Below are 16303 nucleotides of genomic sequence, written 5' to 3' on the forward strand. Positions count from 1 at the left end.
ACACATCTGAAAGGAACAGGCCTGGGATTCAAATTTGAGTCACACCAGACTTTTGCTCTTTCCATCACTTCTGAGCCTTTGCTGGAACCAAGCAGCATGGTTTCTGCAAAGGGGGGATGAGGCAGGAGAAACAGGAAGGGTCTCTAGAACCTATCAGCTTGAGTGGGGCTGAGGTGGCCACCCCCTGGGGGGGGCAGGTGGGGTAAGTGGCAAACCTTTGCTCCAAAGGGGCAGCACAGTTTAATGGACATATACACATGCCCTGTCCTATAGTCCTTAAGTAACCCCACTCGACAGATGAGAAAACTGAGGCACAGAAGAGTGGCACAGCCTTCTCTAAAGCCACCTCCCTACTAAGCGGTGGGTCTTGTTCTGGATTCCAGTCCCACGTGAAGCCAAAGCCCTTATACATTCCAGTATATCCACTTGGAGGCTGGGAACTGCCTACACTGCACATTCACCCACGTACTTTGGGAGCCGTTTGAGCCCAGTGACTTCCCTGTGATGATGACGAGGATGATGATGAATATGCCCCCCACACACACACTATGCCAAGCCCTGCCCTGAGCTCTTCCTACATTACATGGTCCATCGAATCCCCTCAACTTCACTGGGAAGGAAGTGCAATCATGGTGGCCGTTTTACAGATCAGTAAACTAAGGCTCTGAACATTTTAGAAACCTGCCCCAAGCCCCACGATTAGTGAGTGCCAGGAGCCCATTCTGCAGGTGAGGAAAGAGAGCTCAGAGATCATGCAGCACCAGGTGGCGCCCAAAGGGGTCCTCAAACTCTCCAGCTCCTGGGATTCACTCCCAGGGCCGAGGTGGGGTCTTAGCTTTCTCCTCCTTCAATAACAAACTGGGAACCGCGGCTCAGAGAGGCCACGTGGCTGGTCCCGAGCCTCGCAGCGGCTGTAGGAGTCTGACTCAGCTCCCGCTAACCGTGCTCCCAACACCTTAGTTGACCACACGTGGCTCCCCATGAGAATCACCTGGGTGCTTGCTAAAGTCCAGCTTCCCGGCCCAGGGTAGGGAGGGGTGTGGAAATCTACATTTTAAACAAGCGTTTATCGCTCATCTCCAACCCATTCCGCCCCCCCCCCCCCCGCGCCCCGCTCCAGATGCATCTTATCATCTGGCAAGTTTGGGAAACAGCTAGGCGCCTCTGCAGCCCCCGGGCCTTCCCGGGCCGCCGCGGCCCCTAAGGGCGAGAAAGTCTCGGGCGGAATCGCCGGACGGGGCGGGGCCAGGTGCGCGAGGGCCGCCGCGGGCGTAGCTCCGCCTAGGGGGCGGGGCCTCAGCTGCGGGGGACAGGTAGACGGCTACCCGGTAACGTGGGCCTGGCCCGGGAGGCTTGGGCGCGCGCAGCCAGCCCCGGCCACGCCAGGGACCGAGGGACTCAGGCGGGGGCGGCCGCCGGCGGGACGGGAGGCTGGGCGAGGGGCCTCCGCCCGCTCACCATGGTCGAGGGACGCTTCTCCAAGTTTCTGAAGAAACTCGCCTTCTCGGGCGGGGGCCACCAGTACCAGGTGCTGGAGAGGGGCGAGTTGGAAACCTTGGTGAGTCCGGGCGCGGGGCGTGAGACCCGACACCCCACCCCCCACCCCGTCCCACCCCAAGAGCCCGTCCGCGCGCTGCGGGCTGCGTTCCTCCAGCTCGCCCGCCTCCCCCTGGTTCTAGAAAGACGATGTCTTCATAGCTACGCCAGCTCGCGTTTCTGTTCTGGGCCCGGCGCTCGCCTTTTAACCCTCGCCTGCCAGCCCATTTTGCGGACTCGAAACTGAGGCCGAGACAGGGGAAATATGTCCCTTAAGGGACACGCGGCTAGCAAATGACCCAGCTGGGAACTTAACTTTGGTTTCTCTGACTCCAGAAAATTTAAATTACCGGGTCTCCACACCAGGTTGCTATCCGGATTTTTTAAAGTGACTTGAATGGGGCGGGGGGATTAGAGCGCCGTAAAAACAAAAACTGTTGTGCAAATGTTTTAGCTTGAATAGTAGGAATAATGGTGGAAATCAAGGTAAGAGTGGCCATGCCTACCACCTTTGTTTCCCACATCTCCAGAGACACTTTAAAAGAAAACACCCAGATTTGTGTGTTGACTTTGCAGCCTCCAGGGGACCCTCTAGGATAAGCCAACAGGATTCTAGGGCCAGGGGAGTTTTTACCAGCAGAGAAACTGACAAAGCTGCCCCCAAAAGCCCTTCCTTCCATGTGGAGGACCCAGAGATGAAGCAGGGTCAACGGGTGACCCCCAACTTTCTCCGTAGCTTGTAAGCAGAACTCAGTGCGTGATACACGAGCAGAGAGCATGGAATTTCTGCAAATGCATCTCTGGGTCACTGCACTTTTTAAAATGTAATCAGTCATTCAAAAATAAACTTCCTGATGTGGAACTCTGGAGGTGCTCGTGGCCTTTCCACGGCTGAAGGGAAACCTCAAGTTAAGTATACTGGGTTTTTTTGTTTGTTTGTTTGTTTGTTTGTTTGTTTGCGGTACGCAGGCCTCTCACTGTTGTGGCCTCTCCCGTTGCGGAGCACAGGCTCCGGACGCGCAGGCTCAGCGGCCATGTCTCACGGGCCCAGCCGCTGTGCGGCATGTGGAATCTTCCCGGACCGGGGCACGAACCCGCGTCCCCTGCATTGGCAGGCAGACTCTCAACCACTGCGCCACCAGGAAAGCCCTAAATTTACTTTTTAATGAAAGAGGTCAGCTGGAAAAACTTGACAGCAGTCAAAACATTTTGGTTGTATGGGTCTTAGTATTTGTGCATTTAAAAAACTAGTATTTTATAAATGGTTGCTAACGTGAGAATTCTGGTGCTAGGGTGGTAGACCACGGTGCCGTGTAACTAGCAGTTCTCAGATAATCTCTATTATTCTGAAGCGACATGTATGTTAACCACGGATTGGATGCAGAGTTCCAGTATTTTGCCGACATCCATTTCTCTCCCTATATGCCACGTAACTCATTCTGTTGGAGGAGTTTGAAGTTAGTTTGCCAACATGGTTGCCTGTTCTATGTTACTTTGTCTATTTTCTTTCCATCTTTTGATTTTTGCATCAAGCTAGGTATTTTTCAACACTCCTGATGTAGTTGCTTGCAGTCAGATTTTATGGGATGTCCAGGTTTGCCAGGTATCCAGGTGTGCCAGGTATGGGGATGATGTATCATGAATAGAGATGCTGGGGCGAATTTGATCTCTGCACCAAAGTGGGCTTCGTGCCCCCAGAGGGGCCCTCGAGAGTGGGACAGGTCTTCAACCCGTCTATAGGTATGCACTGGCAGGGGCTTGCCCACCTGGTGTGGTCGGGATGTTCTCAGCTGCACCCCGAAGGGTGTGTGACGACTTAGCAGTGTGGACGTGAGGCGAGACAGGAAACCCAGGCCGCCAGCCGCAAAGGCTGGCAGAGAAACAAAGTATCCTGTCTTTAAAGGCAGTTCATCAAACCCAGGAAATTGAAATAAAGATAAAAGGGGAGTGTGATGAGGGAGGAGACCGGCCGGGCCAGGTGACCGGCTTCCTGCCAGCTCAGCTGACAGTCTTTGCTCTCACGCTTACATCCTCCAATTTGAACTCTTTTTTTTTTTTTTCCTCAGAAACATTTGAAAAAGAAGCAAAGTTTGCTTACCGTGGTCATTTCCGTAATAGTCGTAACTCTCTTTCATGAGCACTTGTTGTAGGGGGTGTCCTGGGCGGGCCCTGAACCTCCCTGCCACTTTGCCGAGTCACCTCAGTTATAATACTAATTATTATTGAGAACATGCTGTGTCTCTTCACCCCTAGTTGAGTTGTGTTATTGTACCGGTGTGTTAGATGAGGCTGCTGAGGCGCTCATGTCGGCCAGGTGGTAAGGATACAGTTGTATCCAAAACAGAGTTCGTGGGGGAGGCTGACAGCAGAGACCCCAAGAGAAGTTTAATTTAAGATCCAACCATCTTAAATGGCAGAGTGACCGGGCAGGGGATAGGTGGTTGAGACAGGGATGGGGGAGGACCCAGAGTTAGGAGCTTCTGAGGCTGAATCAGCACAGTTCTTACGGCTCCGCAGACGGTTCATTCTTGCTGCAGTTCCAGTGTCGTGAAAAGAAAAATGTGTGGGAGATCCCCTTTCATTATTGGAAAAACGCTCTCTCTGCTGATCTGAGCTTTGGACAAGGAAAATGTTGGACCAGAAATACCTGCTTCCCAGATGACTCAGTACCAACTCAGGAAGTTATCTTTGACCCTCAGGGCTCCCTTCTCTTAACCGAGACCGGCACGGCTCCATATCCTGTGCCGCCTTCCCTCTTGTGAACTGATCCACCTTCCTGGGGCTCTGCAGGGGGAAGCCTGGCTTCCAGCAGACCTGTGTCCTGGTTATTCATTCAGCCCAGATTCATGGGGCGTCTACCCCGTGTTAGGGTGGTGCTGCGTGCCAGGGATGGGGTGGAGAAAAAGATGCACACACTCCCTGCCCTCGCGGCGCCCTGTCTGGTGGGCAGAGATGGGTCCCAAACTACAGATCATAGTTGACTGTTTAATGAGAAGGGGTGTTTAAGACTCATAGGAATGGCATAGACTAGGGTGAGTGGGAAGGGCAGAGCTGATGGAGAGTTCTAGGCAGAAGGGAGTGAGGTGCAAGGGTTAGTGGGAGAGGTTGAGGCTGCCGAGGTGGACCACTCAGAGCCTTTGGGCCTTGTAAAGGGTTTGGGCTCCATCCATAGCGCAACAGGGAATCACCGACACGTTTTACGTCGGGGCATGGTAGTCATTCATTTATTCAAAGATGTGCCGAACATGAGGAATGCAGGTAACAGAGCAGACACAGTCAGATTTGCGTTTTTAAGAGATCACACTTGGGTTGCAGGAAGAGGAGTTCTGAGGTTTACACACACACACACACACACACACACACACACACACACACGCACACATCATTGGTGTCTCTCAAAATTTAGCAGTATATGTCATCTTTTTCTTTTAAATTTTATTTTGGTTTTATTTATTTATTTTTACTTTTTGGCTGTGTTGGGTCTTTGTTGCTGCGCGCGGGGTTTCTCTAGCTGCGGCGAGTGGGGGCTACTCTTCGTTGCGGTGCGTGGGCTTCTCATTGCTGTGGCTTCTCTTGCTGTGGACCCTGGACTCTAGGCGCACAGGCTTCAGTAGCTGTGGCTCGCAGGCTCTAGAGCGCAGGCTCAGTAGTTGGGCGCACGGGCTTAGTTGCTCCGCGGCATGTGGGATCTTCCCGGACCAGGGCTCAAACCCGTGTCCCCTGCCTTGGCAGGCGGATCCTTAACTACTGTGCCACCAGGGAAGCCCATTATATGTCATCTTGAAGAAATGTATTGGAAGCCCCCAGTGTTGTCTTAAATTATTTGTATCAAAATGTGACTTAACTAAGTAGAAGCCTAAAATTTGCAACAAACATAGCCATGTGCTTATAACTCAATAAAAGCGAACTACGTTTATAATAAAATTAGGAAGTACACATGTAGCAAGTGCATTTTGATGTGACTGGTGATGTATCATTAAAAGTCAACTAGTCGGGCTTCCCTGGTGGCGCAGTGGTTGAGAGTCCGCCTGCCAATGCAGGGGACACGGGTTCGTGCCCCGGTCCGGGAGGATCCCACATGCCGCTGAGCAGCTGGGCCCGTGAGCCATGGCCACTGAGCCTGCGCGTCTGGAGCCTGTGCTCCGCAACGCGAGAAGCCACAACAGTGAGAGGCCCGCGTAGCGCAAAAAAACAAAACAAACAACAACAAAAAATATGTCAACCAGTGACGTCGAATGATTGTGTTCATTATGGATTGCTGTGTAGCAGGTCACTCCCAAATGCAACAGCTGAAAGCAACAAATGTTGATTCTCTCCCAGTTTCTTTGGGTCGCAGATCTGGGGGATGCTCCAGGTATCTCGTGAGGTGGCTGTCCAGCTCTCGCCAGAGCTGTGGTGTCATCTGAAGGCTCTCTGGGTGGAAGGGCAGAGAATCCCCTTCCAAGCTTCCTCCTGTGACTGTTGGCGGGTCTCTGGCCCCGGCTACCTGGGCCTCTCCAAGGGGCAGCCTCGCGGCTGCCTCATGGCTCAACACCTGGCTTCCCCAAGGAAGAGTGATCCTTTTTATAACCCAGTTTTGGAAGTGATATCTCCTCATTTCTGGCATGTTCTGTTCATTGGAAGGAGTCTAGATCTAGCTGGTTCTCAAGGGATGGGGATTACACGAGGATGTCATTAAGTGGAGGCAGGGTGATCGGGGGCGTCTTAGAGCCTGCCGACCACAGTGGTAGAAAGGAATAGTTCCTTAAATGACAGAACCACACCTGGCACAAAGTCTGCTGCACAGCTGTCTCGTTGTGTTAGCGTGTTCAGTAGTCCTGAGGTCCAGTCTTTATTTAGACTCTCTTGAATTTTGATCTTGATAAAGCTCATACTGGGAACGTCTAATTACACGCATATGTAGAAAACGGCATTTAAATTGATCAAGAATGTGTTTGCTAGATTAGGACCACCCGCATCATACTTCACCCCAACTGGCAGCGGGCAGCCCGTGAATGCCAGTTGGAAAGGCTCTCATTTGATAACCATGGAACCTGCTGGCTCACCTGACGATAAGGTGAGTGCCGGCCATTGTGGAAGGGATGCTTCTTCACTGTGTGCGATGACCATACTCGCTGCACATCACCTGTGGCAAGCAGCTGCGTGCAGAGACTGGGTGCGTGTACGGCCTCACTTGCAACAAGACGACACTCCTCAAAAGTGAGACGTTTTAAAGCTGATGCGCCGGTGTCAACACCACCTGCTGTGCGCTGGCTCCGTTCTCCTGCCATTTCTTCTCTCTGAGCCCCTGAGAAACTTGCATCCCTTCAATGTGTCACCTGATTGTTGGCATAGATGCACGTGTGGCACTAGGGTCACATCACAGCTCTTCATTATAAACTGGCCACCCGAAGGTCTATATTATGCATTATAGTGGGCTAATTATTAAAACACGTATTCAAAGTTTGGAAGATCTCAGAAAACTTGTGGACTCTTGAGAGTACGTCTGAAGATGCCCTGTTAGAAACCCTGCCCCAGTCCCATGTCGTGAGCCTTATTAGTAAGGATAACGGATCCTAGATCCCCGAGCTCCTAAGGGGAGGGGAGTAGCAGGCATGCAGACAGCCGTCTTCTCCCCGTGTCCTCACCTGGTCTTTCCTCTGTGTCCTAATCTCTTCCTACAAGGACACCAGTCACATTGGATTCGAGCCCATCCTAATGACCTCATTTTACCTTAACCGCCTCTTCAAAGACCCTGTCTCCAAACACAGTCACAATCTGAGGTGCTGGGGGTTAGGACTTCAGCACAGGCATTTGGGGGGAGCACGATTCAGCCTGTAATACTATGTTCCTTGCAGAAAATATCCGGATGGGTATTTGGGGTGGGGGGAAAGCTGTGGGTCACACTGGGGAAATATGTAACCTTCTGTGGAGGTTGCAGACACTCTTAAGGTTGTGTTGATCGACCCCACCAGTGTGCCCCAAATCCCTGGAAATGGCTTGTGTTCTTCCAGCTCGTCTTGCCCGTGAACTTCCCGTGGGCAGGGAGCAGAGCCAGCAGAGCACGTGTCTGACCCAACTTGAAACTCAAGTACATGCCAAGGAAGACGTGCTCAAAGCTCATGATTCTGGAGTCCCCGGGGTAAGAGAGACTTGAAACATCTAGAATAAAGTCAGGCATTACCCATAAGTATTCTTTATATTTCAAACCACTGAAACCGGACTACTGTGGTCGGGCTCTGATAGATTTACAGCTGACACACAGGATCACCCTGTGTACATCTCAGTATCCTCCGGTCTGTGCCTCTCCAGTAACACTGAATGTGGGGGACCTTGTGGATATGGGGGAAAGAATATTGGCCTAGAAGATTGCTCCTAACCAGGAGGTCTTGGTTTAGGGAAGGGACTGGGGCCAGAAGCCCAGAGGTGGAGCCCAGGTTCCATCACTATGACTACGTGAGTTTGGGCAAACTTACTTCATCTCTCCACATCAATGTCTTTGTCTGATAGCGGGGATGTGCCCATAGTGGCTTCGAGGTTCCCCGTGGGTGCTGTTCCCTGACTCTTGGTGAAGATTAGATTAGGTGATATATGCAGATACTCCCACGAGTATGACCGTAGTAACAAAACAAGGATAAATGAGAGGGGCTTCCCTGGCGGTCCAGTGGTTAAGACTCTGCACTTCCACTGCAGGGGGCACGGGTTCCATCCCTAGTCAGGGAATTGAGATCCCGCATGCCACGAGGCACGGCCAAAAAATTTTAAAAACAAAACAGAATAAATGAGAGAGCGGCTTAAAACGCCGCACAATGCCTAGTTCAAAATGTGACGTTGGGTTTTATTAGGAATCATCACTGTCTTGTTCGTCGTCTGGCCTCGGGTCCGGTGCTCAGCTCTGTGCCCAGGGAGGTGCTCAGTGGTGAGGGCAGGACCAGCTACATAATTTGCAAAACGGAAGTGTGGGTTCCTGTCGTGAAAAATGACTGAGAATTTCAGGTCAGCGCCAGCAGGGTGTTGCACGCAGCACACGCCCTCCTGAGCACACCTGCCGAGCCGGCCTGGTGGGCATCTTTGCGTGAGGTCCGTAGTCGGAGATGCCGGAAAGTTCTTGCCATCTGGTTTCCTCCTTTTCAGGCTCCGCACAGCCTTCTGACCCTCACCTACTTTTGTGGCTCCTTGAGATCAGCTCTTCCTCACATGTGGTCTGGGGCCCGGGAATCTGAGTTGCAACCAGCCCTCGGGTGGTTCTGATGCTCAGTGAGTTTGAGAACCATTGCTTCGCCATCCCTGTGACATCTGTCCTCCTGAGGCCAGACCCCTTCAGTGAATAAAACACCCGTCTACTGAGTGGAGCTTATAGTCTGGGGGGTAAGTCATCAAGTAATTATATAGTGAGCATATAATTACAGAATGAGATAAGTCCCATGAAGGAAAGCAGTGCATGTAAGAAAGGAGTTGGATACCGCCTGTGTATGCCTGTCACCTGTGGGGACGCCACTGCTGCAATCCAGGGAGGCTTCCTGGAGGAGGTGGCAGGGACTTGGCGAACTGAGATTTGCACTTAAGCGACATAGTCTCATTTTAATTGTTTCCATGGGCCACATGTCATGCGTGCCCTGGAACATGGCCTCCCTCCTCTGATCTGGGAGGTACCTCTCTGCCTGGGGGATCCTGCTGGTCGCTGGTCTCATTCAGCAGCACCTCATCTCCAGTTTCAGAAATCAACCTACTGGGCTGCCCCTCTCTCTGCCCCTCCCTCCCCCAAGTACCTGCATATTGAAATTTGAGTGACAGTTTCGCCTTCATTGACCACTGAATTAGGCTAACGTTACCTTGCTATTTTTCAGCTGTCTTTTGTGAACCAGGAACGCTGCATGGTTTTTTTCTTTATTTGCCTCCCTCTTTGTCCTTTGTTCTTTTCCCTTTCGAAACTTGTCTTAGTTTTTGTTTGTTTGTTTTTTCATGAACCACAGTAAAAGTTTGCGGAGACTGAGATTCCTGCTTCACTGCCCCACTTCTTTGCTTTAACTTTCCTCCTTAGTGAGGGGAGGAGGGAGGTACCGTTTGCCAGCTAATCAGTTTGCAGTAATCAGATTACCGTTTGCTTGGGTGGTCCTGGCCCCCGTTCTATGCAATTCTAGAGAGGCTATGGTTAGGAACACTGGAGTCTGCAGCACCAGATACCTGGCTGCAAAGTCCAGTTCCGCAGCCAGCGGAAGATGTTAAGCAAATTTCTTAATATTTCCAGTGCCTCTGTTTTCTCTCCAGTGGTGTCAAGTGCACACAAATCAGCGATCTGTTATGGAGTGGAATGATTCAGTACTAACGGAGTACTCAGGGCAGCACCTGATCACAGTAGTTACTATTATTTATATACAACAACGTAAGTCTTTTTTTTTTTTTTTTACATAGGTTCCTACTGCACACACCGTCAGCAACTCCTCCACTCTCCCCACATCCCTGCAATACATCCCAGTCAATCACATTCTTTTCTTTTCTTTTTTAAATGTGATTGAAGTATAGTTGATTTACGGTGTTGTGTTAATTTCTTCAATACAGCAAAGTGATTCAGTTATACACTTATGTGTTCTTTTTCATATTCTTTTCCATTATGGTTTATCACAGGATATTGAATATAGTTCCCTGTGCTCTACAGTAGGACCTTGTTGTCTATCTGTCCTATTATGTAACAGTTTGCCTCTGCTAATCCCAAACTCCCAAACTCCATCCCTTCTCCACCCCTCCGTCTCTCCCTCCCCTTGCCCTTGGCAGCCACAAGTCTGTTCTCTATGTCTGTGAGTCTTCCTGTTTCGTAGATAGGTTCATTCGTGCCATATTTTAGGTTGCACATATAAGTGATATCATATGGTATTTGTCTTTCTCTGTGACGTACTTCGCTTAACGTGATAATCTCTAGGTCCATCCGTTGTTGCTGCAAATGACATTATGTCATTCTTTTTTTTATTAGTTATCTATTTTATACATGTTAGTGTATACGTGTCAATCCCAATCTCCCAGTTCATCCCACCACCCCCTCCCCACCTTTCCCTCCTTGCTGTCCATACATTTGTTCTCTACATCTGTGTCTCTATTTCTGCCTTGCAAACCAGTTCATCTGTACCATTTTTCTAGATTCCACATATATGTGTTAATATGATATTTGTTTTTCTCTTTCTGACTTCACTCTGTATGACAGTCTCTAGGTCCATCCATGTCTCTACAAATGACCCAATTTCATTCCTTTTTATGGCAGAGTAATAGTCCCTTGTATATATGTACCAGATCTTCTTTATCCGTTCATCTGTCGACGGACATTTAGGTTGTTTCCATGTCTTGGCTATTGTGAATAGCAGCACATTCTTTTCTAGTGGCCGTGTAGCCATTTTTATTTAACCTCCCTCCCCAGCGGATGGGCATTTAAGTAGTTTCCCCTCTTTAATTTTTAGAACAATGTTCCACTGAACATGTGTGGAAGCACCGCATTACTTTGAATCCTTACAAAAATCCCTGCAGGAATCTGAGCCTTGGAAAGTGAAGTAACTTGCCCAGGAGCTCAGACCTGGGTCTGCCTGATTTCTGTGCTTGAATTCTCCACTCCTACTGGCCAGGTTTCTCTGCTGTAAAGTTACTGTTTCCCCATTGTAATCAACTGGTATTTTATGACGAGTCGCATTAAGGCTATGTCAATAGCCTGTTTCTCATTTTCTGTTGGTGATCCTTGCCTGAATCCATTACTTTTATTTATTTATTTTTAAAATTTTTATTGGAGTATAGTTGCGTTACAATGTTGTGTTAGTTTCTCCTGTACAACAAAGCGAATCAGCTATAATTATACATATATCCCCTCTTTTTTGGATTTCCTTCCCGTTTAGGTCACCACAGAGCACTGAGTAGAGTTCCCTGTGCTATACAGTAGGTTCTCATTAGTTATCTATTTTATACGTAGTATCAATAGTGTATATGTGTCAATCCCAATCTCCCAATTCATCCCACCCCACTTTCCCCCTTGGTATCTATATGTTTGTTCACTGTGTCTCTTTCTGCTTTGTAAATAAGATCATCTATACCATGTTTTTCAGATTCCACATATATGCATTATTACACAATATTTGTTTTTCTCTTTCTGACTTACTTCATTCTGTATGACAGTCTCTATGTCCATCCGCGTCTCTACAGATGACCCAACTTCGTTCCTTTTTATGGCCGAGTAATATTCCATTGTATATATGTACCACATGTTCTTTATCCATTCTTCTGTTGATGGACATTTAAGTTGTTTCCATGTCCTGGCTATTGTAAATAGTGCTGCAGTGAACATTGGGGTGCATGTGTCTTTCTGAGTTATGGTTTTCTCTAGGTATATGCCCAGTAGTGGGATTGCTGGGTCGTATGGTAGTTCTATTTTTAGTTTTATAAGGAACCTCCATACTGTTCTCCATAGTGGCTGTATCAATTTACATTCCCACCAACAGTGTAGGAGGGTTCCCTTTTCTCCACACCCTCTCCAGCATTTATTGTTTGTAGATTTTCTGATGATGGCCATTCTGACCGGTGTGAGGTGATACCTCATTGTAGTTTTGATTTGCATTTTTCTAACAATTAGTGGTATTGAGCATTTTTTCATGTGTTTGTTGGCCATCTTCCATTACTTTTATAATGTTTGCTAAACAGAAAATTTCCAATTTCCTCATTCCTCCCTCATTTATTACCTGTGTTCTGATATCAGGAAGAGCTGCCCCTTTCCCCTCTTCACGTAGTTGTTTGTGTATTCATTCACGTATCGTTATGAGCTCACAAATTCCTATTCTATTAGGTGGGTTAAAACTGGTTACCATCCATTTTTTTTTATTCTGATGCCCAGATTGCCCAGATTTGGCCAATAGAAGCCTTTTCTCGTGGTGACGTTTGCCTCCTCTAGACATTTTTCCATCCTTCTTTGAGCACTTGCCTGCTCTCTGGCATCCCAAGAAATTCCAGACTCATTGGGTACCTTCCCTGCCCCAGCCCTGGAATCAGCCATTTCTCCCAGGAGTCTTGGCTGTCTTTTCACTGGAAGAATGGTCTTTAGAAATCAAGATCTGGTATGATGTGTGTTCATGCTCTCGGGGTATGACGGCCTCTGGGCCCTCAGAGCAGGTGTGTGTGTACGTGTACACTGTTAGAGCCATATTTAGTTTTATACCTGTGTGTATGTGTACACATACGTATTTTTAATATACTTGATCACAGAGTTCAATGCAATAAATACCACAGGGCTGGCGCCAGCTCTTTGTATATTTGTAAGTCCCTTCACCAACAGGGAGGGCGCCAGCTCCCAGGATCTTTGGTATACTTACTTATTGCCAATCTCCCTGTGTGTAAGCAGGCTCTTCACCTTGCCAACCACCTATTGGTCCCCAATCCACTGGCCACCTCCTGGCTCTGCTGTCTTCTCTCTTGGCCCCTCGACTGCACTGCACCCCACCCCCGCAACAACATATGTTTTCTTGAGTATCTCATGTCCTATTGGCAGTTCTTTGCTGTCTGGGGTCACACCACCGTTACACACACACTCACAGACCACAGACACTACCTAGATGTGATTTCAGGGACTGGAAAACACCTCTGAAACCCATCTTGACCTGAGGCTGGACTTTAAGAACCCCCGCCTCAGCAATGCTCCGTGTGTGGTATCATTCCCATTTTACAGAGGAGAACACTGAGACTCAGGGAAGTCAAGGGAGTTGCTGAGAGTTGCACAGCTGGTAGCTGGGGGAACTAGAATCAGAGCCCAGATCAGTGAGACGTGGGCCTCCACCCAATTTCTGCAGTGAGGGTTCCTCCCCCCACATCGCCCCACAAGTATTAAAAAGTAGTAGGGGGAAAAAAAGAGAGGGAAAAGAAAAGGGACAAAAAAGAAAGCAGTGGGCAGGCCCTTTGAGTTCATTACATCACTCTTGCCCCAGGATCGGAGCCTCCTGTTGCTCTGTGCGCCCAGCCCTACCGGCCTCCTTATGGGTCCCTCTGGTCACAGCCTCTGCCCCTCCTTCCCAAGTGAGCAGCGGCCCAGTCTGATTCTCCAAGCATCCCTGTTCCCAGGAAGCCCCTTCCCTCCTGCACCAGCTGTGTCCCCAGGCTTGGTCGGGACTGGTTTCTCCCCCTTGGAATCAGCAATTCTTACGCGTGGTTCAAGATTTAAGAAGATACAAAAGGGGGTCCAGTAGGAGTCTGTCACTGCCTCGGTTTTCCACCACCCTTGTTCCCAGCCCCAAAGGCGACCCAGCCCCCGGTCTCTGTGGCTTCTGCTGGAGGTGTGCCCTGATTCGACTAGCAAATCCATCCTCTCCTTCTGGTTATACATAGGCTAGCGTATTGCTCATGACATGCTGCACCTTTTTTTTTTTTTCTTCTCAAACTATTGCTAATGGTACCACTACTTGGGAAAGCTCTTGGGCAGTGTCTACTGTCACTAAAAGCACGTAAACCCACCCTGTGACCCCGCGGTCCACTTCTAGGTCTGTGCCCAGGAGAAATGGGGGCTTCTGTCTGCTAAAAGACGTGCGCACAGTGGTCCCAGCAGTGTTATGTATAAGAGGCCAAACTGGGCACAGCCTGAACACCCAACCACACGCAAAGAGTTACATGAATCGTGCATATCCATGCAATGGCATCCTGGGAATACTACACAGCAACAAAAGACAGTGACTTACAGACCATGGAACAAGCTGGATGAGTCTTGCTAAGAGCCAGTTACAGGAGTACATGTGTACGGCTTCCTTTGTGTGGAGTTCCCAAACGGGCAGAAGAAATCCACGTTGATAGAAGCCCCAGTGTCGGTCATCTTCTGGGGGGCTGTCAACCGGGAGAGGGCCCGAGGGAGCCTTTTGGGAGCTGGAGAGGTTCCACGTGGCACCTGGTGGGGTTACTCTGTTGTACACATGCGCAGAAGTGCGTCCAGGCACACGCGGGATTTGTGTACAGGACTGTGTGTAAGTTATACTGCCATATATATTTCACATTTTCCATGTAGGCAAAGAAAAAATAAACGCTTACGCTCTTTGGGTGGCAACAAAGGGTTTCACGGTATGGTGCTACCGTAATTAATGTAACCAATCCTTTATTAGCAGCACGTGGGTTGTTTCTAGTACTTCGTTATTATAAACAATATTGCAATGGATGACTGAACAGAAGCCATTCTGCAGTAAATCTGCAAACGATATGAGGAGAGCAGGTCCGTTTTCAACTTTGATGCTGCCGCCTGCCCTCCCCTGGGGCTCATCTGGCTTCACCTGCCCCTCCCAGCCTCGATGAGAGGCTCCATCCCCACCCCCTGGCACCAGCTCTCCTGTTACAAATTTCTGGAACCGTACCTGTCAGATAGGTGGCGGAGGGTGTACTGGAGTCTCTTGAATGCGAATCTCTGATTTTAAATGAGTTTGATGATCCTTTCATGTTTCAAAGTTATTCATCTTTATTCCCTTTCTGTGACCTCTTTGTTTATGTCCTTTGCCCTTTTTTTTTTTTTTTTTTTTTTGCGGTACGCGGGCCTCTCACTGTTGCGGCCTCTCCCGTTGCGGAGCACAGGCTCCGGACGCTCAGGCTCAGCGGCCATGGCTCACGGGCCCAGCCGCTCCGCGGCATGTGGGATCTTCCCGGACTGGGGCACGAACCCGTGTCCCCTGCATCGGCAGGCGGACTCACAACCACTGCGCCACCAGGGAAGCCCCCCTTTTGCCCATTTTTGAAAAACATGAGCTGCTAGTTTTTTCCCTTCTTCATAAGTAAGAGCCCTTCATTTGTTTGGGGAATTGTTTCTCATCGGTGTTCTAAGCTACAGATATGTTCCACAGTGTGGCTTTTACCTTGGGATTTAGCGTGTGGTGCTTCTTGCAGAAGTCAACCCGGTTCTATGTAGTGAATTTATCAGTCTTTTCCTTCCTGGCGTCTGGCTTCATCTGGCACTCAGAACGCCCTTTCTTACTCTGAGATGTTTTTGAAATGTAGTCCATAGTTTCTTCTAGTACTTCAGTGGTTTCTTTTGTTTCTACTTGTCCTAAAATTTCTTTTATTGAAGTATAGTTGAGTTACAATGTTGTGTTAATTTCTACTGTACAGCAAAGTGATTCAGTTATATATATATATACGTGTGTGTGTGTGTATATATATATATATATACACACACACACATGTATATATATATATACACACACACACATTCTTTTTCATATTCTTTTCCATTATGGCTTATCATAGGGTTTTTTTTTTTTTTTTTTTTCCGGTACGCGGGCCCCTCACTGTTTGGCCTCTCCCGTTGTGGAGCACAGGCTCCGGACGCGCAGGCTCAGCGGCCATGGCTCACGGGCCCAGCCGCTCCGCGGCATGTGGGATCTTCCCGGACCGGGGCACGAACTCGCGTCCCCTGCATCGGCAGGCAGACTCTCACTCCCAAGTGGGCCACTTGCTGGCTCTTTCCGGTGGCCTTTCCACCTGAAGTCCCCCTCTGCTCCATGGGAGCTCACTCCTGCACCTTCTTCAAGGCTGTTTTCTCGCGATTCCTGAGCGCCCGCACTCTGAACCGGGGCCCCGTGGCTCCTTCGTAGGGCGAGGTGTCCCCGTCACGGTATTGCCGCACGGGTCACGGGCATCTCTTGGCTTGTTCCTTCCTGGTGTTGCCAGATCCCCAGAGGACGTCCAGCTGCATTTGACTTTCAGATAAACAGCGAATCGCTTTTTAGTATATGTGAGTTCTATGCAGTGTTTGCCAAGCACATATACTGAAAGATGATCCATTGTTTATCTGGAGTTCGGA

General features: G+C 49.3%; 1 protein-coding gene across 2 annotated transcripts in view; it reads left to right on the plus strand.

Annotated features, from left to right (window-relative positions):
- The first annotated feature begins 1459 nt into the window (after window positions 1–1459).
- The window catches only part of ATP2C2 (ATPase secretory pathway Ca2+ transporting 2), a 75695-nt gene continuing 60851 nt past the window's right edge, over window positions 1460–16303 (plus strand). For both annotated transcript variants that reach the window (XM_030863178.2, XM_030863177.2), the window contains exon 1: window positions 1460–1558. In XM_030863178.2, the coding sequence (XP_030719038.2) occupies window positions 1460–1558 (99 nt within the window). The remainder of the gene's footprint in view (window positions 1559–16303) is intronic.

Source organism: Globicephala melas, chromosome 19, assembly GCF_963455315.2.
Source record: "Globicephala melas chromosome 19, mGloMel1.2, whole genome shotgun sequence".
NCBI classification, from domain to species: domain Eukaryota; kingdom Metazoa; phylum Chordata; class Mammalia; order Artiodactyla; family Delphinidae; genus Globicephala; species Globicephala melas.